This window comes from Gymnoscopelus microlampas (assembly GCF_963454915.1).
Source record: "Gymnoscopelus microlampas genome assembly, chromosome: 15".
NCBI classification, from domain to species: domain Eukaryota; kingdom Metazoa; phylum Chordata; class Actinopteri; order Myctophiformes; family Myctophidae; genus Gymnoscopelus; species Gymnoscopelus microlampas.
This window is the reverse complement of record NC_139952.1, coordinates 23,753,902-23,781,412: the sequence shown is the minus strand read 5'-3', so window position 1 is coordinate 23,781,412 and position 27,511 is coordinate 23,753,902. Positions and strand designations below refer to the sequence as shown.

The window sequence follows — 27,511 nt, the reverse complement described above, 5'->3', positions numbered from 1 at the left end:
ATATGTAGGCTATTTGTCTGCAGAACCCCATCTGGAAATATGTTGTGCCAGGGACCCCATACAAAATTTGTGTTGTTAAAAATGTTTCAAAACATATTCCAATTTTTTCAAAACTTTCTTCAAGATTTTCTTTAAAATAGAAGATCTACAAGCTACAAGATTCTGCTATTCTGCTATTTTCAAATAGCCAATGTATCATGTTTAAAGGGCGAAGGGCTCGCTTATTTTGGGCTTGTTTTCATAGACCTAGTTGCTTGTTTCTCTCGCTAAACCTGGCAACACTGGCAAACAGTTGGACACAACAGTTGGATACAATCAGAAGACCACCACTGAGCTCTAGAGCACTGAGACACATTCAACAAGGAGACAACCCCGACTTTAAGACAGACAGGTATGTCCACCTAATTCATAAAATAATAATATTCATAATTCATTATTCTGTTATTAAGTATTCAAGTACTGTACTTAAGTACAAGTTTGAGCTATTTTCACTATACTGGAGTACACTAGATCTCAGAGGAAAATATTGCACTTTTACTCCACTACAATTATTTCAAAACTTAGTTACTAGTTACTTCACTACACCATTTCGGCCATCTGAAAATAGCAGATCTACAAGCTCACAATCTGCTATTTTCAAAACATATTTTTTTATACATTTTATACATATGAAAAGTTGTGAAATGGGACAATCTGCATAGTGAGTAGCTACTTTCTACTTTTGGTACTTTAAGTAAATGTTGATATCAATACCTTTGTACTTTTACTTAAGTCAATTTTGAATTCCGGACTTTTATTTCATTGTAGTATTGATACTTAAGTATATAAGTATACAATATGAGTACTTTTTTCCACCACTGTCCCTAATTGCCAAAGTTTGGTGAACCATTTGGTGAACCACCTGTTCATGACAGTATTATAGTCAATATAATTATATTCCGGACTTTTATTTCTACATTGTAGTAGAGATACTTAAGTATATACAGTAAGTATACAATATGAGTACTTTTTCCACCACTGTCCCTAATTGCCAAAGTTTGGTGAACCATTTGGTGAACCACCTGTTCATGACAGTATTATAGTCAACTCTCAGCTGTTCTAAAGGTGAATGATTAGTTCAAGGTGCATTGTTGTCTTGTGTTCAAGGCCATTGTAGTGTTCAATGTCAAACTATCTGAGGGGATGTATCCGATGTATGCTTCTCAGAGGGGATGAAATAACAGACAAACATAATAGTTCAAACATACAGAACCCCCCCACACACAGGATGTTTATGCACGTGTGTGTGTGTGTGTGTGTGTGTGTGTGTGTGTGTGTGTGTGTGTGTGTGTGTGTGTGTGTGTGTGTGTGTGTGTGTGTGTGTGCGCACACACGCATATACTGTACATGACTACATGACAAATGCCATGAGACCTCCAGCCCCCAATGGGAGCCTTTATGTGTGTGTGTGTGTGTGTGTGTGTGTGTGTGTGTGTGTGTGTGTGTGTGTGTGTGTGTGTGTGTGTGTGTGTGTGCGTGTGCGTGTGTGCGTGCGTGCGTGCGTGCGTGCGTGTGTGACTGTAAAACACGTATTTGCTTCCTGATAAGGGACCCTGTTATGCATCATCAGTGATCATGGATCAGGAACTTCTGAGGAATAGTCCCAATATCAATGACGTAACATTACTAACACTTTTGGAAAATCATTACATTTTCAACTCTCCTTGAATCAATAATCACATCGGATAAGAAAATACATATACACAAATACACATACGTATAAATAAGGAAGAATGTGAATACATTTGAAATTGAACACTGAAATTAACACATGAAATTCTCTGTTTTTAATCACAGATTCACAGTTTATTAAAGGTGCAGAAAGGGATTTTTGTTAAAATAGGTGTTAAATAGCTCTATACTCAGATAGCAATCATTGCTATAGAGTGTTTGTTCAGTAACAGGGGTCTACCCATCTCTCCAGCTCTTTAGTAAACAGAGAATGCATTTTCAGTTCGGGATAACAATTTGATCCAATCAGGAGAGACAACTCATATAGGATACAGAATAAACAAGTGAAATTGGAAGTGATGACACACACAAAAATAGCAGACACAATTGGAACTTGAACACTACAAAACTAAAGCTGATAAATGGGTAGGCTACTCTCTCTTGAATGAATAACATAACATTGGCAATGGCAATCCACCTGAAAAAATATTTTATGTTTATTAAAGAGCAAGAGAGACCGGGAAAAACTCCAGCAATGATTACTATCACAATATAGAGCCTTTTCTTCTTTTCTTTTTTTTACAAAAACAAACGTTTATTTTATGATTGCCTTGCTTTTCCCCCCGTTTTTTCTTTTTCTTTTTTTTTGTCATATTGATCGTTTTATCTCACACTGATGGACTGTTATATATTGTGTTGTTCTTTTTGTAGTCTTTGAGACGGCTTTGTGGTTGTTTAGCTGTTGTCTACCTACCCAGAGACAACAGATGCAAATGTCCTGCTATAGCTAACTCTGGTGCAATTACTTTTAATTGTGTGCCGTCTCTGTGATAATAAAAAATAAATGAAATTAAATACCCTTTTTCATGTCTCCCATTAGTGGCATAGTGCTCGCAATTCTTGTTATTAAGATCTTGGGATGTGGTGCCTGGAACCCACCTTGATAATGTGTAGGGTCTCAGCATGAGCTCATGGAAGAAATAATAAGGGCTTGCTGCTAATCACTCAAGCCAGCTACACATGTTCTCAAATTAAAAAAGGAGACCATTATACCATAAAGGTTCTTGGAAACTTATCTCATCCATTGTGTATACGTCAAGTGTTAATTATGTGTCAATAAAAAAGTCTTATAGAGGAAAACATTTACACTAATTGGACGGTTTATGTGCAATTTTCAAGCCTGTTTTCTGTAACTGATTAGTTACTTATAATGAACATTGTACAGTTTACACTTTGCAGTCTTTAAATGGCCATTTCTTGGAGCGCACATTTGTGTAAATGCACAGGGTATGTGTGTGTATACAGTGTGCAGAATAATTATTCATTATACTATATTGTTATTATGGTTGCTTATATCTAACCTTTATATTTTACCATCACTTATAGAACTTATGTAATACATTATGATATTTGGTAGCTTGTAAGAGCCTAGATGTCTCTACTAGGCCTGATAGCTACTGTTTTGGTTACAGCCTATCTTGTTATGGTTCAGCATGGTTGTAGCAGTTACAGTATAACTATGGTTTGAGACCTGTGCTCTTTGGCAGAACTACCGTACCACCGACCTGAGTGTTATCGTACTTCTCCCCATGATATCATGTACATTAAAGCATAACCATCACCACCTAGAATATTGTCTCGACTCCTATTGCCTCATCAATTACTGATTGATCCAGAAAGTGCAACTTAGCCTAAATTCTCCTTTCTCTCCCTCTCAGGACCAGAGGATGTCCAGGGCTGACTGGTCCTTCCTGGAGCATCTGCTGGAGGAGGGCCAGGAGTACTCGACGGGTGTGGGCAGAGTCTGGCTCACCGTTCTCTTCCTGTTCCGCATGCTGGTGCTGGGCACAGCTGCCGAGTCCGCCTGGGACGACGAACAAGCCGACTTTGTGTGCAACACGCGCCAGCCCGGCTGCACGGCGGTCTGCTATGACCGGGCCTTCCCAATCTCACACTTCCGCTACTTCGTCCTTCAGGTCATCTTTGTCTCCACTCCCACCATCTTCTACTTCGGATACGTGGCCGTAAGGGCAGCACAGGACAAGAGGGAAGAGGAAGAAGGGGGCAAAGATGAGGGCAGGGTGGATGAAGTGGATGGAGGCACGAGGAGGGAGATCCCAAAAGACACTGAGGTGAAGACAGCGAACACGAGAGAGGAAGTGGATAAGAAGGACGGGGTCAAAGGTGGGACGGCTGTGAAGGATATTTCCGCGGCTCCTAAACTGAAGGGCAGGCTGCTGTGCGCATACGCGCTCAGCATCCTCGTCAAAGTCCTCCTGGAGTCCGGCTTCATCGTGGGGCTGTGGGTCCTCTATGATGGCTTCGTCATCAAGGCCAGGTTCGAGTGCGTAGGGGACCCCTGCCCCCACACGGTGGACTGCTTTGTCTCTCGACCCACAGAAAAGACCATTTTCACCATTTACACGCAGGTCATCGCAGCCATCTCCCTGCTCCTCAACCTCATTGAGCTCCTGCACCTTCTCCAGCTTGCCATCTCCCACCGGTTGGAGAAGCGCTACCGCTCCCCGGGTCAGGCTGTCCGACCTCGGGTCAAATGGGTGTCTGGCCAGCTGGAGGCTCCTGGACTGCAGGTGGAGGAGGAGGAGGTGCCATCTTTCCAAGAGAGGAGCCACCTCCACTTACCCACGGAGGTGGAAGGCACAGGCTACCCCAAGCACTGTGACAGCTATGTGGATTTGGAGGCTGAGAGGACATGGGGTTCTGGGGAGGCGGTGAATGACCTGCTGCCCAGTTACCTGTCCTGCATGGGGGGTATGGGGTCTGGACATTCCCCGAGAAACCACCATAAGAAACATGCACACCAAACCAATGGGAAACATGGTCAAACCAACGGGAAACATAGTAAGGGCGCCCATAAAGGACACTCAAAGCAGAAGCATTATGTATGACAGGAACGGATAGGATTATGACGACTAAAGGGAGCTTTGTCTAGCTGCGCAGTCTACCGTTTTAAAACATTGTCAAGCGTAAGACACTTGACGAGGGTATGATGAGAGCTCAAATGAAGACAAACAGCTATTGCACTGTGAAGAGAATGCCTCAGAGGGAGGGACGTTGAAATGGTGCTTTAACAGATAAATGGATGTACAGTATTCAAATCCAAACATTTTAGGTTGGATTTTAGGGGGGGGCGGACTATGAGAAAGGATAATATGGTAATACAATTCATGGAATGGTTTATAGAGCTAAATGTAACAGTGGAAAAACACTGATTGGACGGCCGGGGGGGGGGCTCTGTCCGGCAAGGACCAAGAGGCTAAAATAGTCTCTTATGTTCCCCTGAGGATTATACTGTAGACCCTTGGAGCTCTCTCTCTCTCTCTCTCCCCCTCGCTCTGCTCTGGACTGTGGAATGTACTGGATTCTGGGACCCATTCAGTTCCCCAAGGGAATGGTGTTGGTCGTGGCATGTGTATGAGTGCGCATGTGCACAGACACACACACACACACACACACACACACACACACACACACACACACACACACACACACACACACACACACACACACACACACACACACACACACACACACACACACTGAATCACAATGCTTTATTTTTTATTGACTATTTTATCGAGTATGTTTGCGAATTGGCCATTTTAAATGACACGCAAGATGGGCAGCAAAGAATTATTACAAAGTTTACACAAGCTAAGTTCTGAATGTAGAAAGGATAAAAACCTATATATGCAGTCATGGAAGGGCTTGTCTTTTCCCATATATTGACATTGACTCAACTGCGTGAAAACACACTGTTACACTCACACTCTTACACACACAGTTATTGTTATGGGTCATGGAAATAGGGATGAGGGGGGGGGGGGCAAAGAATGACTGTAAAGGACTGATCAAAGGTTGAATATCATTGCTGTTGGGAAGAAACCTTGTATATCCATCAACTTTTAATGTTTTTTTTTTTTGTAAATTAATCCCTTCTTTGTTGTACAACTGTGTCGCAAAAAAGGTAGAAAAAATAGCCAATCTACAAGCTGTGAGCTTATAGATATGCTATTTTCAAAATATGTTGAAAGAAAAAATGAGTCTGTCTGTGGGTTTTATAAAAAAAAATCAAATGAAAAGTATTAAAAACAGCTTGTGATAATAACTAGCATTGGAACACAGGATCATTTTCCATTTCCTGAAAAGAAATGGTTTTGGACATACAAGGTTTCCACCAAACAGCGACGATATGAGAGAACACTGGAAAGGTTGCAAGAGGTTGAGAGAGATCAGAATGGAGATGGTAATTTTCAAAGTAGACCTCGACCTTGTGATCTTTTGTGAGAATTCAAAAGGTGGCGAATGTACGCGGCAACATTCTGGATGTTATTTTAACGCAGTTTAGGTTAAATTGACACATTGAATTTTTGCAGTGCACAAGAACATGCCTGTTCAATAATGAATGCGGTACTGCTGAAAAAAAAGACATGAAATGCTGTTAAAGCACACCATGGGAAGAAATAGTTATGTTTGTAAAAACAGTATTTAATGTATACTATTTGTAGAACAACAGTAACTTTTGTATTTATTCCGTTTGTGGACAATAAATGTCTCTATGTAATGTAATAATGGCCTATGATTGGTTTATTGATGTACAGAGCTGAAATACACTTTGCTACACTCGGCCTCCAGTAACACTTATTTATCTGTATTGTCTGTATGGCCTCTGTTGTAAGAACACTTGATCAATTCTTCAACAACAGTCTAGTACTCATCATTGATCATGTTTTATCAAGGGCTTTCATCTGAAACCTTGTATCGCCATATCTTTCATAAATTAATGCCCTATTTTATACTTTGTCGTGTGACAATGTAATGAAATGTTGCGAAAATAACCAATCTACTACATTGTAATGCAACACAATAAGATGCGAATTTTTGTGAGCTATGTTTAGAATTTTGTTTTATTTTGAACATTTTCTCCACTAATAACACGCCCAAAATAGGGACGCAAGGTTGAAAGTGGTTAAGCCTGTCTGTATGTGATGTTCTTTTGGTATTTCATTTTGTGTGGGTGGAACAATATACAGTGAAGATCACAGAGTGTTTCTTGTTATCTATATGCTTTCATTGTGGAACCACTGAATCACTGAAGGGGTAGACCTTGGGGAATAACAGAATAATAAATGTATGGAGTGGTGAGTCTTCCAGCATATTCTGAGATTTGCCTCCTCAGGAAGAAAATGTAGGGAAATAACTTTGATTTAATGGCTGCCCTCGGTTCTGTTGCTCAGGGGGCCAAGGGAAAAAGGCATCATTTATGTGCCAGTAAAAGGTGGTATAAGGTGGAAAATAGAGCCAGACCCTTATAACGGTTTGGCAAATATATCTGCCATTATTTTGACTTTTTTGCGCGCTTCGACGTGTCGTGAGCTTGTGGATCCGCTATTTGTTTACATTTTTGAATAGGTCTTAAGTGGTTAAATAAAATTATCAGTTGTATCTTATATTTACTTGTTTTCTTGTTCAACGTATAATTCAAGTTAAATGTGTACTATATTAATTTGAATTTTGTATCAATAAAAATAGGTTTATTTTTATTTATTTGTTTGCTTAAGTTAAATGTTCTCAAATAGAGCTTTGATCATATTTTTTTAATTGATTAGAATTGCACTTTTTGACATAATATCGGTCAAACATTAGCAACCGGTGGTCTAGGACTCTCCAACATCGGGATCCGCATCGGACTCATAAATCTGGCATTGGTCGGGCTCTAGTAGAAAGGCACTTCATACTGCCTTCATTTCACATTTATTTCACGTCCCATAGGGATTCCTGTCTGTAATGCTTTGGTTGAGTGCAATTGATAAAAGACCACAGCACCTGACAGAGATGCTTACCCAGATTGTGTGTGTGTGTGTGTGTGTGTGTGTGTGTGTGTGTGTGTGTGTGTGTGTGTGTGTGTGCGTGTGTGCGTGAGTGCGTGTGTGCGTGAGTGCGTGTGCGTGTGCGTGTGCGTGTGCGTGTGCGTGTGCGTGTGTGTGTGTGTGTATGACTACAGTATGTAACTTCAAATAACGGATGGTAGCGCTTGTCACAACAACAAAAAAAGACAGCAATTTAGAGAATAGTCCCCATGACGTTAATATATGGCAGGGAGAAGGGCTTATTTGAGGTGGGCTAAGGTTCTCGTAAAACAAATAGCTAAATCAGTGGAGGTCCAAAGCCAAACAGTAACAAACAACTGAAAAACCACAAATAAAGAAAAAAAAAACAGAAAAACAAATCTCTTCACATTTTTGTAAGGGTTTTATTTTCTATTCTGATACAATAAAAGAGAGGGAAACTATTCTTTACTCTGCTAAATGGAAGTTTTTTTATTGCGGCCTAGTTTTCACAACAGGGTTTCCTTGTTTAAAAGACAAATTGGCAGGTATTGTTGTGGGAATGTTCCAAGCAGAGTCTGCTGAGCCTGCCAGTTCAATCCCTGTTCACCATAACTTGGCTGGCTTTCTCCTGCAGCCTGTTATCTCAGTCCAGGTGTGTGTGTGTGTGTGTGTGTGTGTGTGTGTGTGTGTGTGTGTGTGTGTGTGTGTGTGTGTGTGTGTGTGTGTGTGTGTGTGTGTGTGTGTGTGTGTGTGTGTGTGTGTGTGTGTGTGTGTGTGTGTGTGTGTGTGTGTGTGCGTGCGTGCGTGCGTGCGTGCGTGCGTGCGTGTGCGCACGCACAATGCATGTATATGTTTACATGTTTACATGTATGAAGGCATACTACATGCATGTTGGAGTGTGCGTTGCTTGCGTGTATGTTTCAGTGGGTGCACAGGCGTACTTTGTGTGTGTGTGTGCGTGTGCGTGTGCGTGTGCGTGTGCGTGTGCGTGTGCGTGTGCGTGTGCGTGTGCGTGTGTGTGTGTGTGTGCTTGCGTGTGTACATATACATGTACATGTGCAAGCTGCTTTGTGCTCTGTATCGTGCGCGAGCCGAGGGGTCACAGAACAGATTGTCAGGGGCCGGCCATATCAGCCTTTATACTCTGCCAACCAAAGCCAGCAACGGAACACACAGCGACCACCATGCATCTGTCTTCTTCACAGCCCATAAACCAATAAAGTCCCATCACCCACGGTTCTTTCCCCTTTACCTTGCATGGATGAACTCTCATCCCCATTCAGTGTAGTGCATGTACTGTACAACTCAGCAGAAGCACAAAATGCTGTGGTTTCACTACATTAACCTTGGGGCCCCTATTTTGGGCATGTCATTATAGGCGAACAACAAAAGTTTCGCAAAAAGCGAAAATTGCAGATCTACAAGCTTTTTGAAACGTAACCCAGTCATTCTACAAATGTATAAAGTAGGACTTATGTGTTTAACTACTGTCCCCATTGGTTAGAACTACTGTCCCCATTGGTTAGAAGTCAATACCTGCCCTTGGCTGTGAGAAAAATGACAATGTTGTTTTGAGTCAAGCCCGTATACAGTAGCAGAACAGATGAAAGTGATGTTTTGTCTTCGTGTGCCAGGACTGAATAAATCACTGTCCACTTGAACACAATGGGGGGAATTAATACAGTACAGCATTCTCCCATTCATCAGTTTGATGACCTGTAATATTCATGTCTAGACCATTTCCCTTTCTTAGGATGATCAAATCTAACACATTCTAACAAATAGTAGTCCTATTACTTTGTGCAATAATAAAACTGCACCTAACTGGGACAAAGCAGATGTTGCCTCTCATTTACATTACCTCAGCCCAAACAGTAGTACAATGAATGGGAGTCATATAGTTTAGCAAGACCTGTTTCAATGAAACTCACAGTTGAAGGTAAGACTTTTGGGAATCAATCAGCTGCCATTCGGACAGTTTCCTGACATTGTTGAACACTCTGCTGATGCATTTCCCCCCTGCTCTTTTTGTGAGGTGCATGTTATATGTAATATTGTCTTGTGAACATGTCATACTGTATATGGGGAAATATTACGTTTTGCTAAGTAATTAAAGGAGGATATTTCACTTTCAAACATGTTTGGGGTCATTTTAGGGGTCACGTCTACTTTTGTGAGCACCCCAGACTCTGTTTTTATTAAGGTGCTTGATTCAGTAATTACGGGGACAGAGCTCTGCTCTGTACACGTATTGTTATTGGCAGTATTCTGTCACTTCTTCTGCCACTTTTCGCAGTTCTGGCTGAACCACGCTGTCGCTTTTTACGAAACTCAGCCATATGGTAGATGGTCATGAAAAACGATCAAAAAATAATTCTCACAATCTTTCGTCCAAAGGTGGCGCTATAGCACTCAATTGAAAATGCCAACTTTGACCAGGTACAACTCATGCCCTGTTTGACCTACAGCCATGAAACTTGGATACACATATGCGTCTCCTCATGCTGAACAACTTTCACCCTCTGACTTTTGACCTCTGACCTTTAGATCTCCCACCATTTTGAATTATATGAAAAACAGTCATTGGCTCCTAACTTCTGCATTTTTTCACTTATGGAAAATCCGTTGGAAATTTTTGTAGGCAGTGGTCCAAGGTTCAAGTGCTAAACGTTTCGTGCAGATTGCTCAAAAATCCCAGGAGGAGATAGATTTTAACTATTACAGTTTAAAGAAAATTATTCATCTGTGCCTAAAACATACATGCAGACTCACATTTCTTTGAAACTTTGCAGAAATGTACAGGGTCATTCCAAATATCACTGAAACCAATCTTACTCCAATTGGCCAAAAGGGGGCGCTATAGCAATTTTTTGAAAAGGCAGACTTTAAACAGGCATAAGTCATGCCTCGTTTGGCCGAAAGTCGTGAAACTTGCTTACACATGTGCCTTGACTCATGAGGAACACACGTATCGATTTGACCATTAAGCTCCGCCCTTAGATTTTCCGCAATTTTGAGCAGTTTGAAAAATACTTGTTTTTGCCAGTTCTGGCTTAACCGTGCATACGCTTTTTACGAAACTCGGCCATATGGTAGATGCTCATGAAAAACTACCAAGAAATAATTCTCACACTCATTCGTCAAAGGGTGGCGCTATAGCACTCAATTGAAAGTGCCAACTTTGAACAGGTACAACTCATGCCCTGTTTGACCTACAACCATGAAACTTCGATACACACATGCGTCTCTTCATGCCCGACAACTTTCGTGGTCTGACTTTTGGCCTCTGACCTTTAGATCTCCCACCATTTTGAATTATATGAAAAACAGTCATTGGCTCCTAACTTCTGCATTTTTTCACTTATGGAAAATCCGTTGGAAATTTTTGTAGGCAGAGGTCCAAAGTTCAAGTGGTAAACGTTTCGTGCAGATTGCTCAAAAATCCCAGGAGGAGATAGATTTAACTATTACAGTTTTATGAAAATTATTCATCTGTGCCTAAAACATACATGCAGACTCACATTTCTTTGAAACTTTGCAGAAATGTACAGGGTCATTCCAAATATCACTGAAACCAATCTTACTCCAATTGGCCAAAAGGGGGCGCTATAGCAATTTTTTGAAAATGCAGACTTTAAACAGGCATAAGTCATGCCTCGTTTGGCCGAAAGTCGTGAAACTTGCTTACACATGTGCCTTGACTCATGAGGAACACACGTATCGATTTGACCATTAAGCTCCGCCCTTAGATTGTCCGCAATTTTGAGCAGTTTGAAAAACACTTAAACCCAGGATTTTTCAGCTATTTGCGTGAAACTGTATCATCTGTGTGATCTCCTTTTTCACAGTTACTTGTCTGTTGGGCCAATGGCGTCTCCCTTAAATGAATGCCTCACAATCTCAAGGTCGCCAGTTCAAGCCTCACTTGATGTAGACTTAATTTAAGTTGAATTGCAAACAACATGACTGTATCAATGAATACATGTGCAAATGGTAAAGATAACCTGAAATGCTTATTTGAGAGTACGTTTTTTACGTATGACATACTTCATTCTGAAAATAGCTGATCTACAATCTCACAACTTTTCATGGTTTGTGAGCTTGTAAATCGGCTACTTTCATTAGTTTTGGTTCTGAGGAGATGTACAATTTCTTCATTGGTAAATGGCTTGTGAACGAGTGATCTTAGTGTTAGTGAAACAGGGGCTTGGTTCATGAAAGAAGGCAAGAGTTTATGGTCTTCAACAGACAATATCAGCCTGGACAAAGCTATAGCACTATAGGTAGTGTTGGAGCCTATTAGTCTGAAGGTTGAGAGTTCGAATCCTGTTAATGGCAGTAGGTTGAGATGTCCAATCAAACCATTATGTTTCCATCTCTCTCTCTCATCAATCTATTGTTTCCATGTCACTCTCTCTCTCTTCAATCTATTCCGTTTCCATGTCTCTCTCTCTCTCTATTCACTGGCCCTGTATTATCGCTGCTTGCAGCTATATTTAGATATTTGATATTCATTTTATCAGACACGCCCCCTTCCTATACCTATTCATATATAGTCACCAGGACCAAGGACGTGTGTTTTAAATGAGTCTAACATAGTTAAAATGGAGTTTGAAGTTATAATGAGTTTTAGGAAGGGGGCGTGTCTGATCAAATGAATATCAAATGTCTATATATTGAATCAAGCAACTTAAAAAAAATACATTCACAAAAGCCTGAGTAGATGTTAAAAGGATCCCAAACATGTTTGAAAGTGAAATATCCCTTTAATGAGAAAGGGGTTAGTTAACACTTAACCAGAGCCTGCTATGCACACTAGGCCTGTTTTCTTCTGCGTTATTATGGATCCTGTTGAAGTTAGGCTGCATTGGTTTATGTGAAAGCACCCAATACATGCTTTTATGTCGGACACACACACGGATGCACTGTACTGTAACTCTTACAATATCCAATGCTTCAAAGCCCAGCAAGAGATAACGTAGCCTCAAGGATTCAGTGTGTACTGTGTGGCTTAAGGGCAGTTTGTTGTGGCTGTAAACAACCCTTCCTCTAAGATACGTGACAGGGCCTACTACTAGGCTCTGGGGGTCCTCTGAGCGAGAGCTGTGTGCCAGCGTTATATTGAATATGCCACGCCAGACTGGGCTGCTAAATTGAGTTTCCTGTCAGCTCTACTGCTGAAAGCCCTCTGCAACACCACATACAACCCAGAACACACACAGTCACGCACACACACAAACTGTCGTTTAATTGAATACATACAGTAGGACCACAATGGAAACAAGACTAGAACCCAGGATTTGTGTTATCCTTTTAGCCTAAATGTCTTACTGTACCAACATACTGTTTACATGTGTGCCTCCACAGCTAATATCGGACATTGCTGGACTGGTCGGCGTCAAACTTTGCATGTACACTCCTAGTAGGCCAATGGAATCAGCCTCATGGACAAACAGGGTTTTGATATTCCATAAAGGTTGCCTGTAATTGGCTTCACACATTTGTGGAAGTGGCCTATTTCTTGCAAAACATTGCATATATCATAAAAGCAACATCCAAACAACCCCAAATTGGAATCGCATGTTGAAGGGTCTCTGTATAGCTCACCACCAAAAGCGCTTTCATTTCTGCCCACAAACATGAAAGACCACCATCTGTCAAACAAACTCTATCTCCTCCTCATCGTCCTTGTGTCCTGATGGCTGCCCCCCCACGACTGACAAAGGCCTGGGTAAGCAACCCAGCCTGGCGGTGATTTGTGCTCTAAGGAGTGTCCTTTTCTAGTTAATGTGAATTAATTCACTTGAAGCTTAAACTTAAAAGTTTGTTTTTATTTGTTTATTGAGGGTTTCAGTGGTTAAATAATGTCTGAAAATACACATTAAAATGGATCCAACATACACAGAGTTTATACGACATACGGTGCAACTTTTCTCTTTTGAATACTTCATTGTTTTGTTTAAGTAAGTACTTGAACAGGAGTGTCTATACTTTGACTCAAGTACTGTGGTTGAGTACTTTGTCCACACCTGAAAGTAATATTATGCAAGGCACCACCTATAACACTGCACACAGATACACAAACACAAGGGGATGAGGCTTAAAATAGCAGACCAGGATGTTAGAGTTGATAAGATTTGTATCTGTATCTGGTTGTGTTTGAGGAATGTTGCAGAGGAGACCAATTTATGTGTCTACATTTGCCGTGAGGCAGAATCCTTGTATCTCCATATTTCATCTTACTATCTTTTTTCATAGATTAATGCCCTATTTTTACATATAACAGTGTCACGGAAATGTAGCACTTTTTTTAAAACATTTTGCCCAAAATAGGGATGCCAGGTTTAAAGTGTTTAAGTCTGTCCGTGTGTTTTAGAAATATCTAATGAATGAAGAGTATTACCAAGAGCTTGTAACTAAACTACATTGGATCCACTGGAATACAGGCTCTTTTATTCCCATTTCCTGAAAAGTAATGGTTTTGCACATACAAGGTTTCCACAGGACAGCAGCAATATGCTGTAAAGTATCAACAAACCTTTTGATGAAAAAGGGCAGTAAAATGTGTGTATGGGTACGTGTAAGTCTGAGCATAGACTCTACTGTAGCCAATGTTGCGACACACGACTGTTTCCATATCCATAACAATCTATAACAATAATTATTGTTATGGATCACGTCGTGTGCCCCCATTCCCTCATTCAGGCACACTTTCCTACTTGACAAAACAAAGCAAAAGCTTTGACCAGCTTCTAAATTTAAACTTTGGGCAGGAAGTGGGTCCATATCTCTTTCCTGTTCCGCTATTGTTTTCCCCCAGGGATTGGTCGGTGGGGATTGTTCACCCTGACAATGGGGCTCTTGCAGTGGGCATTGTTGCATTGTTTTGGGTTGGCTCCCCTGTGTCTTGCTGACCTGAAGTCATGGCCACCCCATCAAAGTCCTGTGATTGATGAGAGAAATCGACCTTCTGTGTGGCAGCTGTCAATCAGAGGCACTGGTGGACAGTTGCTAAGTACTTAGTACTTAGTATTTACTCAAGTGCTGTCATCAGGCGCAAACAAATCAGTCAGCTCCGTACTGTATATGAGCGCAAAAGGGGGCATGTCCAATTTGCCCATATACAGTATGAGCATATACTGATGACATCAGGGATCTCCATATATGGGCACAAAAGGGGGCATGCCCTTTTGGGCATATACTGATGACATCAGGGATCTCCATATATGGGTATAAAGGGACAAGGACTGACAGATACAGAGATCTCCATATACATGGCATATCAGTCGGATCGGTGGTGTGACGTAGATGTGTAGGCCGCATAGTGGCCCCAAACTCTAGTTTTTGGAAAATGTCAGAAAACATTATCATTTTCTTTTTGGAAATGTCAAAACAAGTACTCCTATACTTTAACTAGTACAAACTTGACTGTGCAACTTTCACTTGTTGTGGAGTAATATACAAGGAGTATCAATGCTTTGACTCATGGGGTTGAGTACTTTGTCCACCACTGATTAGAGGCTTGATGCCATTTATGGTAGACAGAGAGTGTATGAGTGTGTGTGTGTGTGTGTGTGTGTGTGTGTGTGTGTGTGTGTGTGTGTGTGTGTGTGTGTGTGTGCGTGCGCGCGCGCGCGCGCGCGCGTGCGTGCGCGCGCGTGCATGTGCGTGTGTGTGACCTTTTGGCCAGGGGAGTTATTATTAGGCTTATGGTCTTCAGGCAGGGCTATAACGTGCTGATCATAGCTGTCACATAAAAGCATTTTCCCATTGGCTTCCTCGACAGTGCATGCGGATGTTTAGGCTATTTCTATAGTATGTGCACACGTTTTCAACAGTAGGGGCGGGCGTGTGTGTGTGTGTGTGTGTGTGTGTGTGTGTGTGTGTGTGTGTGTGTGTGTGTGTGTGTGTGTGTGTGTGTGTGTGTGTGTGTGTGTGTGTGTGTTTCTTCGGGATGCAGTACCGTTCCAGGCGCAGGCAGGCGGCTCCATTGTTCCTGAGGCTGAGGGAACACCGTCTCCGGCCTCTCCAACTCAGGATGTTAGATAGGACCGCCTGTGAAACAACAGCCAGCATCACCCGGCCAGTCCCATTATCCTCCATCATCCAAGAAGAACAATGGAGTGTCTCCCCAAATCCTCCCCTTTCCCATGGACCTTGCCGCTTGGTTCCCACAGCACTGTCCTGTCCCAGACAGCCAGGCCATTGTTAACAGAGGGCAGAGCTGTCCTTTGATTGTTCCCGGGAGGGGAACCAGGGATGACTTTGGCCCATACACTCATACACCTCTCATACACCCTAGGCACACCGCCCTCGTTCACTGTAGCCAGGTAAACAATGGGACATTTAAGAATAATTATCTTGTGTGGACCACACAAGAGGTGTGGTGGATATCCTCTGTCTGTTTTATTCTTTCTCTCTCATACAAGCACACATGCTGTATGTTTGTAATCTTTCCTTCCTTACCACGGTCCTCTGAAACAGACTCATATATTCTCGCTGTGGCTCTGCATGTCTACGTAGCTCTCTGCACTAGCTTCAAATGGAAACTTTCCTCAGCTTGAAATAATTATCACTCTTAACTTGCATGAGCCAGGTTACCGGAGTGGAGCGGACTGTTCCACTGATAGCAAATCTTAGGGTTAGGGACGGGGGGGTGGGGGCGTTCGAGGGTGCTGATGGCTGCTGATAGCAGAGTTTATGCACTGTGGCCAGTGCAAATCTGGGATTCATAAGCTCTACTATTGCACTGGCTTGGCGGGGCTGTAGAGCGTGACTTCTCCTGGCACACTGGAAATGTTACCATCCATTGAGCTCGGTCCTGAGGCACTGGAGAGATGGACCTTTCTGTTTCCTCATTCATCTCAGGAAGCGCAGCGGGACTGGAGTAAAAGTGTGAATGCGATAATTGTTTGATGTTGCCCTTTGTGTATTTGTTTGTGTATGACCACGTGTGTTTAATTTAATGGCCCTCATAAAATGTTCTCATTCTGTGGCAATGACTATAACCACCCTGCTGCTATAATGCCAGCTTATCCTGACTGCATCACCAGTGTCTTTCTTATAGTAGCCTACTTTCCCCCGGTCATTTCTTAACCACATAAACTGTAGCGTCTCTATTATGGAGTCAACACTCTGTGAAAATAGAGCTACAAGCTATGCACTGTGAGCTTGTAGATGAGCTATTTTCTGCAAAGACATTTAGTGTAGAGAAAAAACAGGAGGGGGGAGTATAATGGGAATCCGCTCAATTATGCCATTTAAGTGATTAAAATACTCATACAATAGTACAATAGTATTGTCAACTGTTTAGACCTCTGGCAATTTGCTGGCTCAAAGCACAATATTACTTTGATGCCTGAAATGTAAACCCATTAAATCAGACTTTGTTTTAGCTCTCATTTAGATGCACACTGTATTTAATATCAGAAAGCTGAGGCATCTTTGTTGTCATGCAGGAGTGCACATCCTTCAGTTAACAACTTGGCAGGTGTACTAAAGGCTGAGATTTTGATATTCACTGTGTTAACAGACCATCATTTGTTGTTGAGCTGGAAAAACAGTCTGTTATGAGCAGAATCACTTTAACATTTGATCAAATTGAAAGTATACTGTGAGTAGGTGTTTAACCCCCATTAGCAGAGCAGAGGCAGTTACCTATACAGTATGTTGTCTGCCTGTGTCCCTAGAAAATAATTTCCGATTTGGACAAGATGAGTCAACAATTCCTTCCCCCTTTGACATGAGGTTCTGCAACTAGCAGCCCTATTGTCTTTTATGAAAGTCTAGAACTGAAATTGTGTTTAATTTAGATGTATTACTTGTAACACCAAGTCAGACAGATGATTGCACTTTACTAGGCTTTACTATTAACTGCCAATAGAGATAACTATTCCAAACTCCATTGAAACCTCATCCACAGTCATGTCCCCTCCCGCTCCCTCAGGTCTGGTGATGCCAACCTCCTGGTGGTCCCCAAGACCAAGCACCGAACCCGGGGCGATAGGGCTTTTCTGTTGCTGCCCCATCCCTGTGGAATGCACTCCCCAACACTATCAAAGAAGCCCCCACCCCCTAATCCTTCAAAACCGCTCTCATCTACCTCTTCAATATTGCTTTCCCCGGCTGACTGCACACTCCCCTGTCTACTGTTCCACTGTTTTCATTGATTTTACTCTCAGATATAGCTTTTTTATTGGGTTTTCCTAATAAAGTTGATTCTTTTTTTGTTGTTTTCTACTCCCCACATGTAAAGCATCTTTGGATACTAAGAAAAGCTCTATATAAATCCAAGATATTATTATTATTATTATTATTATTATTATTATTATAAAAAGCATTCAGTAAGATAACAGGATCATCCTATTATACATATAATATCCCAAAACAAACTAGTAAGGCTACTTCTTGGCCTCAAACACCGAACCCATCTAACCCCTGATCACTTTGCTAGGATTTGATGGCTTAGGGTTGAGGACAGAGTACAGCAACTTACAATGGGCCTGGTCTACAAGATACGCCACAACATTGGGATCCCCCTGTATTTGTCAAAATACTTCCAAAACGCAAATGAAGTCCACAATCACACCAGAGGCAGCTCCACAAATCATGTTCAACCCAGATTTGGCTCAACAAAGGGAATGAACTCGTTCTCATGCTATTCAACAAAATGTGGAATGCCCTACCAAAAGGAGTAAAGGAGTGTAAAACCCTACTCACTTTCAAAACTGCCCTAAAGAAACACCTTTAAGCTCATAAAGCTTTGTATGTTTTTGTGGTGGTTATCATGTACAATAGGGTGGTAAACATCTGTGAATATTATACTCATTCAAATCCCACTATCCCCTAGCTTCTATAGAATATCGTATGCCTGGTGGTTGCACATGCATGTCAGGGTCTTGAGTACAATGACTGTTTGCAGAAATGTGTATGGGAAGGCTGGGTGGTTTGACTTTGGCTCTGCCCCGCTTCCAGCAGTTTCGAGTCTATAGCCTTTTTTTTTTTTTTTAATTCAAAGGTTGTGATCGTGCTAAAACCTTGCCCAAATTAGGAGCCATATGTCATAGATACGTCATAGATGACGTTACAGGCTGGTCCGAGATTTGGAGAGGTACACAAAAGTAAAATACTTTGGTTTCGGTTCCTCAACCCTGAGCAGCAATAATAGTAACGATAACAAAGAAATAAAGAATAGCAATAATAGTAAGAAAAATGAAATATAATATATTGTTGATATATAAGTGTCATGGGCGTGGTATCCATCTATGATACATGACAGTAGAGGTCATATACTGTCATAGACTGATCTCCAAGCACTCCGATAAGAGGCACCAAGTGTTTATTGAGGTAGGTGTGTGGGGAAGGGTTATGTACACTTGTTTGTGTGTAGCTGCATTTAAGTTCCTCGACACACTGGCAGACAGGCAGATGCAGGGTTAGCTTTCTTCCTGGCCTGCTCATTCATAAGCCTGATTTTCCAGATGGAGTAGCTGTTTTGCAGCCAACTTCCAGTGGCACTGTGGCTTCAAAGCCACTTCCCAAGTGGTAGCATTTGGTTGGGATGGCTTTGGGCTGGGCTGTCTGCACAACCCCACTGCAGGTTGAGGGCAGTACAGTTCTGATGATACAACTGGTCAGGCCGTCAGGGTGCTCTCAATGGTGCCTCTATAGAAGGCCCGTAGGACCTTGCGCCCCATTCAGCTCCAGGAATGAACTCCACTTTCTCTTTAAGGCTAAGGACCTGCGTGTTCTTTGCCCCTGTTTGTTCCTCCAGTTGCTCTCCTCTCTCAGTTCCAGGAAACTCTCATCTCACGGTCCCCCTTGATGAACCACTTCAGGTGGTAGCCCATTGCGCCAACCTCTAGGGCCACAGGGATTCTCAAGTTCAGGGTGTAGGTTGATAGCAACACAAAGATTTTGTTGATCTGATGCGCATTTAAGTAATCATCTCATAACATTAGATCAAAACAACAAATATTAAATGTGTGCGCAACATTGTTAGAAGACAGGTAAAAGGACGTGATGTCAAGTGGATGGAGTAGGTAGCACGGAGACAGAAAGGAAGGAATGTCGCCTCTGACAACTGAAGTAGAGAGAATAACCAGTAAAGGCGGATGCCTCACAGAGAAACTCAGTCTATCGTCCCTGTCAACTTTTCTTCATCGTATATCTGGTGTGTCGCATCTGCCTTTTTGTCCTGAGAGGCAAGACCATACATGACTCCTGTAGCAAAGGCAAAGGCGTTCCCCATCACTGTTGTAATTGAGAAACTTAAGAACATGGGAAACAATGCCATTCCGCAGTAGAAGAAAGCTTTCTTCCAAGGTTTGAGGTTGTATGCACGTGCTGCTGCTGCATCAGAAAACACCATGAACGGACAGCAGAATGGGGCTTCACAAAAGAACAGCACAAAGGCATTTAACAACATCCATATTCCAGCACAGATGTTTAAGGGGTTTACAGTGAAAAGGTTAAACAGTCCCGAAAGGGCACACAATGTTCCTCCGGTTACCCCTACAAGTCTGCAGAGCCATCGGTATGACCATGACATGCCATCCTCCTCCTCGATGGAAACAGCTTTAGAAAACTCAGCAAATGTGTTGATTGTGTTGATGTTCATTGGGCTGCAACCTAGCTTATAATGAAGGCAAAAAACTGGATTATAGCTCTCAATGCTTTATTAACCAAGGCAAATAGATTTAAATAGGCAGTGAGCCAATGACATCACACTGACATCACTGCCAGCTTTTTAAGTAGGTCATAATTCAAAGATGTTGGTTAGGTTTAATAATCCACAATAATAATGATAATGCTATAATAATAATATTATAATAATAATACTACGATAATCTATCTATATATACAATTTGAATCCTGCGCCATGTCGGTTGTATGTACGTTCACAAAACAAACCAACCTGTTACCAAGACGACGATGACGATGAGACGGTCGTCCCGAATATGGACACAACGCCAGTGTGACGTAATCTCACGACAGCATGACATCACATCCTACCTATAAATTCTAGGATGCCGTCAGATCGCACCAGTTCGACGGCTTCCATAGTGATAAATAGTAATAATCTATAACCATAGAAAGAGTCATAAATGCTCATAATCATACTTATAACTCATTGGAGAGGTGATGCACGTCACCTCTTTCTGAAGTGGGTACTTTCAAAGCCTGCCGTGGATTTAGGAGAGCACAAAACTCTCTCTCTCACTGTGAGGTGCCTGTAAGGTGGCACTGCAAAGTGAACGACGCGTCACGCTAGACGTTCGGGCCGCTTAGCGGCCCGAACTTCTAGTATAATACAAGTACAAGTACAAGGACAAAATAGAAAGATATAGAAGAATCCCATACCAACAAACAAGAGGCAGTAGAAAAGGCTTTCACAGGTTTGTTGGATAGGTCGCCATAGTTACGCGATACTAGGTCAGACCATGTCAACTGAATGCCTGGTACTCCATGGAGCTAACTGACATACCTAAGCCAGACATCATGGGCTCCATCTTTGGGCATATTGGAATACAAGTCTATGGAAGAGGAGAGCTTCTTGAAATGACTGTAATAGCTGTAATCTTAACAAAAAAGAGGGTGCTCTTTGTGAGAAACCATAAGGACAAACTAAAGTGAAAAAATAAAAAAACTTTTATTACACTGCAAGGAGTTAATTCCCTGAGGGCTAGACATTGAAATGCATCAGTGTATTTTAATCACGTTCTATGTATGTAACTTTCCAGTGAAATAAAGGCACTTTATCTTTCATTTGAAGCAGAGTGTCTCATTTTCTCTCATTCCTTTAAGATACCATAGGCGGTTGTTGATCTGGAAACACAATGTGCTGTCAGCGCAAGTGACTGGAATAAAAAATTGAAAGCATAATGTGTAATGAGGTGTTTAACCCCCATTAGCAGAAGCAGTCGCCTCTATGCCGTCTTCCGTTTTCCCTAGTAAATAATTTCCCGTTTGGACCTGTATGAGCTGAGTCATCACTTCCTTCCCACTTTGATGTGAAGTACTGCAACAAGCAATCCTATTGTTTTTCATGGAAGTCTAGATAATTTATTGGACAGAATGGACACAAAAACGTTTTATCTGGACGATGACATTCAAATAAGTGAGTGACTATACAATTACAAATATCACAGTCTTACAAACAGCACTGACAGACTCTTCTTCATGTTACGGTGCGTTTTAACAGCGGGCGATTCAGGATAGTATTTTCCGGAAGTGCATTATATGTCTATGAGAGCCGGCAACTACTGGCGATAGGGCGAAGTGGGCGGGGGGGCGATGAAAAGATGGCTTTTCTTTATCTTTTGGACGATGTCGCCCGGCGATCGCCCGCTGTTAAAACGTACTGTCAGAGTAAGCTGGAGACAAACAGACTACCTCATCTCATCCCAACATGCCATTAAGTCACAGTTTGAAGGCCTTGGAAGTTGGAAAATCAGGATCATAAAGCTTTGTATATGCTATGTACTTATGGTGGTTATAGGTATTGATCTATACAATAGGGTGGAAAAGATCTGTGAATCCTTATCTTATTACAAGATCACAACTCATTCAAATAGCCTACACATTCAATTTTCCACCATTCCCTCGCTTCCAGATATTATGCCTGATGGTTGCACATGCATGCCGGTGTCTTGGGTGCACAAGGACTGTTTGCAGCAATGTGTATGGAAATGCTGGGTGCTTTGGCTCTTTGGCTCTGTCCCTCTACCGTTCAAGCATTAGGTGTGTCGCTCCAGTGATGTAGAGGGGATAGAAGCGAGTCTCTGGAAGGGTTATCTTTTTTCAGGTCGGTTCCTGTTCAGAGCAGCTCTAGGAGTGAACTCCAGTTTCTCTTTAAGGCTAACGAGCTGTGTGCCGTCTGCCCCTGCTTGTTCCTGCAGCTTCCTCTCCTCCCTCTGTACCTGGATACTCTTCACCTCTTGTGGTTTAGGGGTCCCCCTGATGAACCCCTCCAGGTGGTAGCCCACTGTTCCAACCACAAGGGCCACAGGAAAGGAGACATAATAAGAGGCATGGGTCCGCATGGACTTCCATACTATAGGCCGCATCTGGAAGGGTTAAGACTGAGTCTATTGCTGATGAGGAGAGTGGAGTCAACCATGACATCCAGGGTGTTTTATATTGCTGGGGGTAGCCCCTGACATCACGGCGTTGATGTCAGGTGGTGTCAGGCATACCCATATATGGAGCTGGCTATGTCCGTCATGCCCAAACCGGGGACTATGATGTCAGTCTTGGATGTTTCCGGTTATCTGATGTCAGTCTTGGATGTTTCCGGTTATCTCCATATATGGAGTTTCTAGAAGGAGTGTTCTGATGTCAGAACTAGGTATGTTTTAGGAATAGATTCTATACTTGTCAGACTTTGTCTCCATTTATGGGGATCTCCATACATAGGGACGTTGGTATTGAATAGGTCACTAAGGGTCGGAACTGAGTAGCCATTCATTCTCCTAATCGAGTATGGGTGAATATGCCCCGAATGCTCGTAACAGCCGCCCCACGGGTTTCCCGTGGAAACACGTAAAACATTTCAAGAACATTCCTGGCATACGCCAAGCTGCAGCTCCCTGCACTAGTTAACCATAGTTAACCATAGTTTTGCACTACTGGCACATACAAAATGTATCACCTTACTATCCATCTCACAAATTCAACACTGCTACCTGTGTTGTTTGCACCTCTAAGACAATGTGTGTCTCAAAGAATTCCAAATTAGCCTGAGGAAGTAGTGGTCCTTGTATTGACATTCCTGGTAATCCGTATATTCAATTTTGTAATTATTTCTACTTTTCCACTACCTATAACATGCACTTAAGCTCCTTGAAAAACACATTCTGAAATCTCCAATTATGCACCAGCAATGGGGCATTATCTGACTTAGCCTACTGTACCTTATCCTGGCTGTAACATGTTTAGAATAGTCCAGTCTAATGTTTGAAAACAAACTGTCTAGACTCTAGTCAGCCTCCTTGCCTCAAACCAAACCCCATAACATCATCACATGCTGTTAAAAGACACCCGACGGAGGTCTAACGACTGTGGCACTTAGCCATGGTCGTCTGTAACGACCGTCATGGATGAACTTCAACCTGGTGTTTGCAGTGTCTCCCTTTTTGGTCCGTACTACTTACTGGACACAAAAATGTTTTTATTACTTTGTGTGCCAGTGTGGGTCATCGGAGGTGACTGTGATAGCATAGGAAAAAGGAAATGTCAGACTTTCCATATAACAATTCTTTATTGTGCAATTCAACACAGTAGCTACTGTTCAATGTCATTATGGCATGCACTGTGTTGACATGCTGGTCCGTTCTCAGGTAAATATTCATACTATACTATACGTAATGAAAACCATACCAGGAAAGGTACAAATGCCAATATGTCAGACTGACGATTGGACTTGTGGTCTTTAAATGCCAATAAAGATGAACACATTACTCTTCCAAACTCACAATTTTATCACAGCCCATTATGGAGAAATCAAATAAGGCGGCATTCAGTGAGATACAAGGAACATAATATATTAATCTTTCCTTCGTGCTCATCTATTATATTCACACACAAAGACCCATTATTATCTTTAAGATAATAAGATTCAAAGCCATATGTTTTCTCACATTTATTTATTCCTATGCTTTATTTGATAAACAGTAATATTATTTAAAATGATCCCATTTTTATCTGGACAATGACATTCAAATAAGTGAGTGACTATACAATTCCAAATATCACGGTCTGGAGACAAACAGACCACCTCATCTCATCCCAACATGCCATCAAGTCACAGTTTGAAGGCCTTGGAAGTTGGAAAATCAGGCTCATAAATCTTTGTATATGCTATGTGCTTATAGGTATTGATCGATACAATAGGGTGGAAAAGATCTGTGAATCCTTATCTTATTACAAGATCACAACTCATTGAAATAGCCTACACTTTCAATTTTCCACCATCCCCTGGCTTCCAGATATTATGCCTGATGGTTGCACATGCATGCCGGTGTCTTGGGTGCACAATGACTGTTTGCAGCAATGTGTATGGAAATGCTGGGTGCTTTGGCTCTTTGGCTCTGTCCCTCTTCCGTTCAAGCAATAGGTGTGTCGCTCCAGTGATGTAGAGGGGATAGAAGCGAGTCTCTCACCCCAGGAAGGGTTAGCTTTTTTCAGGTCGGTTCCTGTTCAGAGCAGCTCTAGGAGTGAACTCCAGTTTCTCTTTAAGGCTAACGAACTGCGTGCTGTCTGCCCCTGCTTGTTCCTGCAGCTTCCTCTCCTCCCTCTGTTCCAGGATACTCTTCTCCTCTCGTGGTTTAGGGGTCCCCCTGATGAACCACTCCAGGTGGTAGCCCACTGCTCCAACCACAAGGGCCACAGGAAAGGTGACATAGGGGGCGTAGGTCCGCATGGACATCCATACTATAGGCCACATGGCTACACACTGCCTTGGCCAGGGCTAGCCTACCAGGTGCACAGCTGTAGAAATAAGAATAAAAACAAAATATTGTTTCAAAGCTGATAGGTGGGTGTTCCGATATAGCAACACCATACTAGTATTATGCCAGCTTTAAATGTAAAGGCCCCTTACACACCGGGGGCGATTTTTTCATGCGAATATTACGTTTTGTTAAAGCTTCCACATCAGTTTCACGGAGCAAAAAGCGACCTTTAGTCTTCAGTGGGCAATTTTTGGTTCTTCTTCCTTTTATTATAGCGCATTGGTTTAAGCTACAGTGACGTCACCTTAGAATGTACAAACTATGTGGATTTGGCCTTTTTTGTGGCTCTGAAGCTTGAAAAACTAATGTTTGCATTTTTTGGAAATCCCGTCTTAAATGTTCAAGCTGCAGCTCCCTGCACTACGATGGTTAACCATAGTTTTGCACTACTGGCACATACAAAACGTATGACTTCCGTCTCACAAACTCAACACTGCTACCTTTGCTGTTTGCACCTCTAAGACAATGTGTGTCTCAAAGAATTCCAAATTAGCCTGAGGAAGTAGTGGTCCTTGTATTGACATTCATTCCTGGTAATCCCTATATTCAATTTTGTATTTATTTCTACTTTTCCACTACCTATAACATGCAATTAAGCTCCTTGAAAAAAAAACAGAAATCTCCAATTATGCACCAGCAATGGGGCATTATCTGACTTAGCCTACTGTAAATTATCCTTAACTTATCCTGGCTGTAACTTAAGTAACATGTTTAGAAAAGTCCAGCGACGAGCCTGATGTTTTAAAACAAACTGTCTAGACTCTAGAGTCAGCCTCCTTTCCTCAAACCTCATCACACGCTGTTAAAAGACACCCGATGGAGGTCTAATGACTGTGGCACTTAGCCATGGTCGTCTGTCACGACCTTCATGGATGAACTTCAACCTGGTGTTTGCACGTTCTCCCTTTTTGGTCCGTACATCTACATAAACGTTCAGATTTCAAATATTAAGTGCTTACCCCATGACCACGGATGTTGCGATTATGTACGCCCCCTCAGAAGTACCTGCATCTTCCGTATTGTTCAATAAAAAGCATTTGAATCCGATCGGTGAACATTTTCTCATAGCGTTATAGTGTATCGAGTGCCGTACACCTCCCAACCGATAGGGTCGCGTAGTTGAAAGCATATGGAGAAAATACGAAGAAATGGCCACCGGTCGGATTAAAATGCTTTTTATTGAACAATACGGAAGATACGGGTACTTCTGAGGGCCCGTACATAATTGTAACATCCGTGGCCATGGGGTAAGCATTTTATATTTGAAATCTGAACGTTTATGTAGATGTACGGGCTGTAAATGGAGAAAGTGCAAACACTTGAAGTTCATCCATGACTGCAGTCATGAGATGTGGCACTGTAATGTAAAGTACTTTACTCGGAGGGATTTTTAATATTCATTCCATACCTTAAGACTTTAAGGGCGTTGGTCTGCATTTCTTTGGTAGGAAGGATAGGTTGCTTATTTGTGTGTCTAAATGATTTCACAACTAATGTAAACCGACTAGCGGTATAAGCTAGCCCATGTTAGCTAAACATGAGGGAGGACCGCAGAGAGACACTCAGCAAGCTGTTGATAACGTTACTTGCATAATAATAACGTCAATGAAAAACATTGTTCAGACTGCATGGTGATAATAATTCCTAAACAATGACGTTAACCATTATTCTGTGTTGTATTAATGACGTCTGAATGACATTCACTCACCTTTAACTCTAACCACGTTGATTGTACAACAACAGATTCAACCAGCGTTGCCAGATACAGCGAGAGAAATAAGCAACCAGCATGTATGAAAAGGTCACATGAGCACTTGGAGCCTACGTCAATTTGAAAATAGCAGAGTGTACTGAAAATTGTGGAATATTTTCAAATCCGCACACATCTTGTATTGGGGTCTCTGGCACAACATATTTTCAGAAGGCGGGGGGGGGGGTAGGCCTACATATTAATTTTGGGGGTTTCCTTGACATGAAAATGTTTAAGAATCTCTGGTTTAAACAACAATAGGAAGCACGCCGAAAATAAGTCATTACACTTTAGAAACAAGTCCAAAAAAACGCAACCCACAACCACCAATATTTACAAGCGACTTTACAGAAAAACAAGACCAAAGTCGCTTATAATAGGCAGACTTGGCAACACTGATTCAACGAGTGTTGTTATTTGTTGTCTTGATCCCATAGTTTGGAGGGACGCTCGCACTGTGATTGGCTACTTGGTTGCCAAGCAAGACAACTGCGTGCAAAAAATTGGAACAGCAACCATAAGCGGTGTAAATTACTTAATAATTACTTAAGTAATTAAGCACATTTACTCAAGTAGCCTACTGTACTTAGGTACAATTTTCAATACTTTTACTTCTACTCCACCACTACATCTCAGAACCAAATATTGTACTTTTACTCCACTACAATTATTTGAAAACTTTAGTT

The 27,511-nt window shown here is 41.9% G+C and overlaps 2 protein-coding genes across 3 annotated transcripts; one reads left to right on the top strand and one right to left on the bottom strand.

The window, feature by feature from the left end:
• The first annotated feature begins 329 nt into the window (after nucleotides 1–329).
• gja4 (gap junction protein alpha 4) lies at nucleotides 330–7,134 on the top strand. The gene is made up of 2 exons (XM_084080544.1): nucleotides 330–391; nucleotides 3,429–7,134. Exon 2 carries the CDS (start codon nucleotides 3,438–3,440, stop codon nucleotides 4,617–4,619), a length of 1,182 nt encoding a protein of 393 aa, XP_083936670.1. The 5' UTR covers nucleotides 330–391; nucleotides 3,429–3,437; the 3' UTR covers nucleotides 4,620–7,134.
• Nucleotides 7,135–23,804: 16,670 nt separating this feature from the next.
• smim12 (small integral membrane protein 12) lies at nucleotides 23,805–26,836 on the bottom strand. Of its 2 annotated transcripts, none has more exons than XM_084080778.1 (2): nucleotides 26,784–26,836; nucleotides 23,805–25,052 (listed from the first exon to the last, which is right to left on the bottom strand). In XM_084080778.1, the coding sequence occupies exon 2, from the start codon at nucleotides 25,006–25,008 to the stop codon at nucleotides 24,736–24,738; it is 273 nt and encodes a 90-aa protein (XP_083936904.1). In that variant the 5' UTR covers nucleotides 25,009–25,052; nucleotides 26,784–26,836; the 3' UTR covers nucleotides 23,805–24,735. The 2 variants fall into 2 exon arrangements, with proteins under 2 accessions (XP_083936904.1, XP_083936905.1); XM_084080779.1 differs by lacking the exon at nucleotides 26,784–26,836 and adding an exon at nucleotides 26,484–26,736.
• Between the last annotated feature and the right edge of the window lie 675 nt (nucleotides 26,837–27,511).

Bases quoted from the DNA above. Each gene is read 5' to 3' on its own strand.
- smim12 (XM_084080778.1), bottom strand. From the start codon at position 25,008: ATGTGGCCTATAGTATGGATGTCCATGCGGACCTACGCCCCCTATGTC.
- gja4 (XM_084080544.1), top strand. From the start codon at position 3,438: ATGTCCAGGGCTGACTGGTCCTTCCTGGAGCATCTGCTGGAGGAGGGC.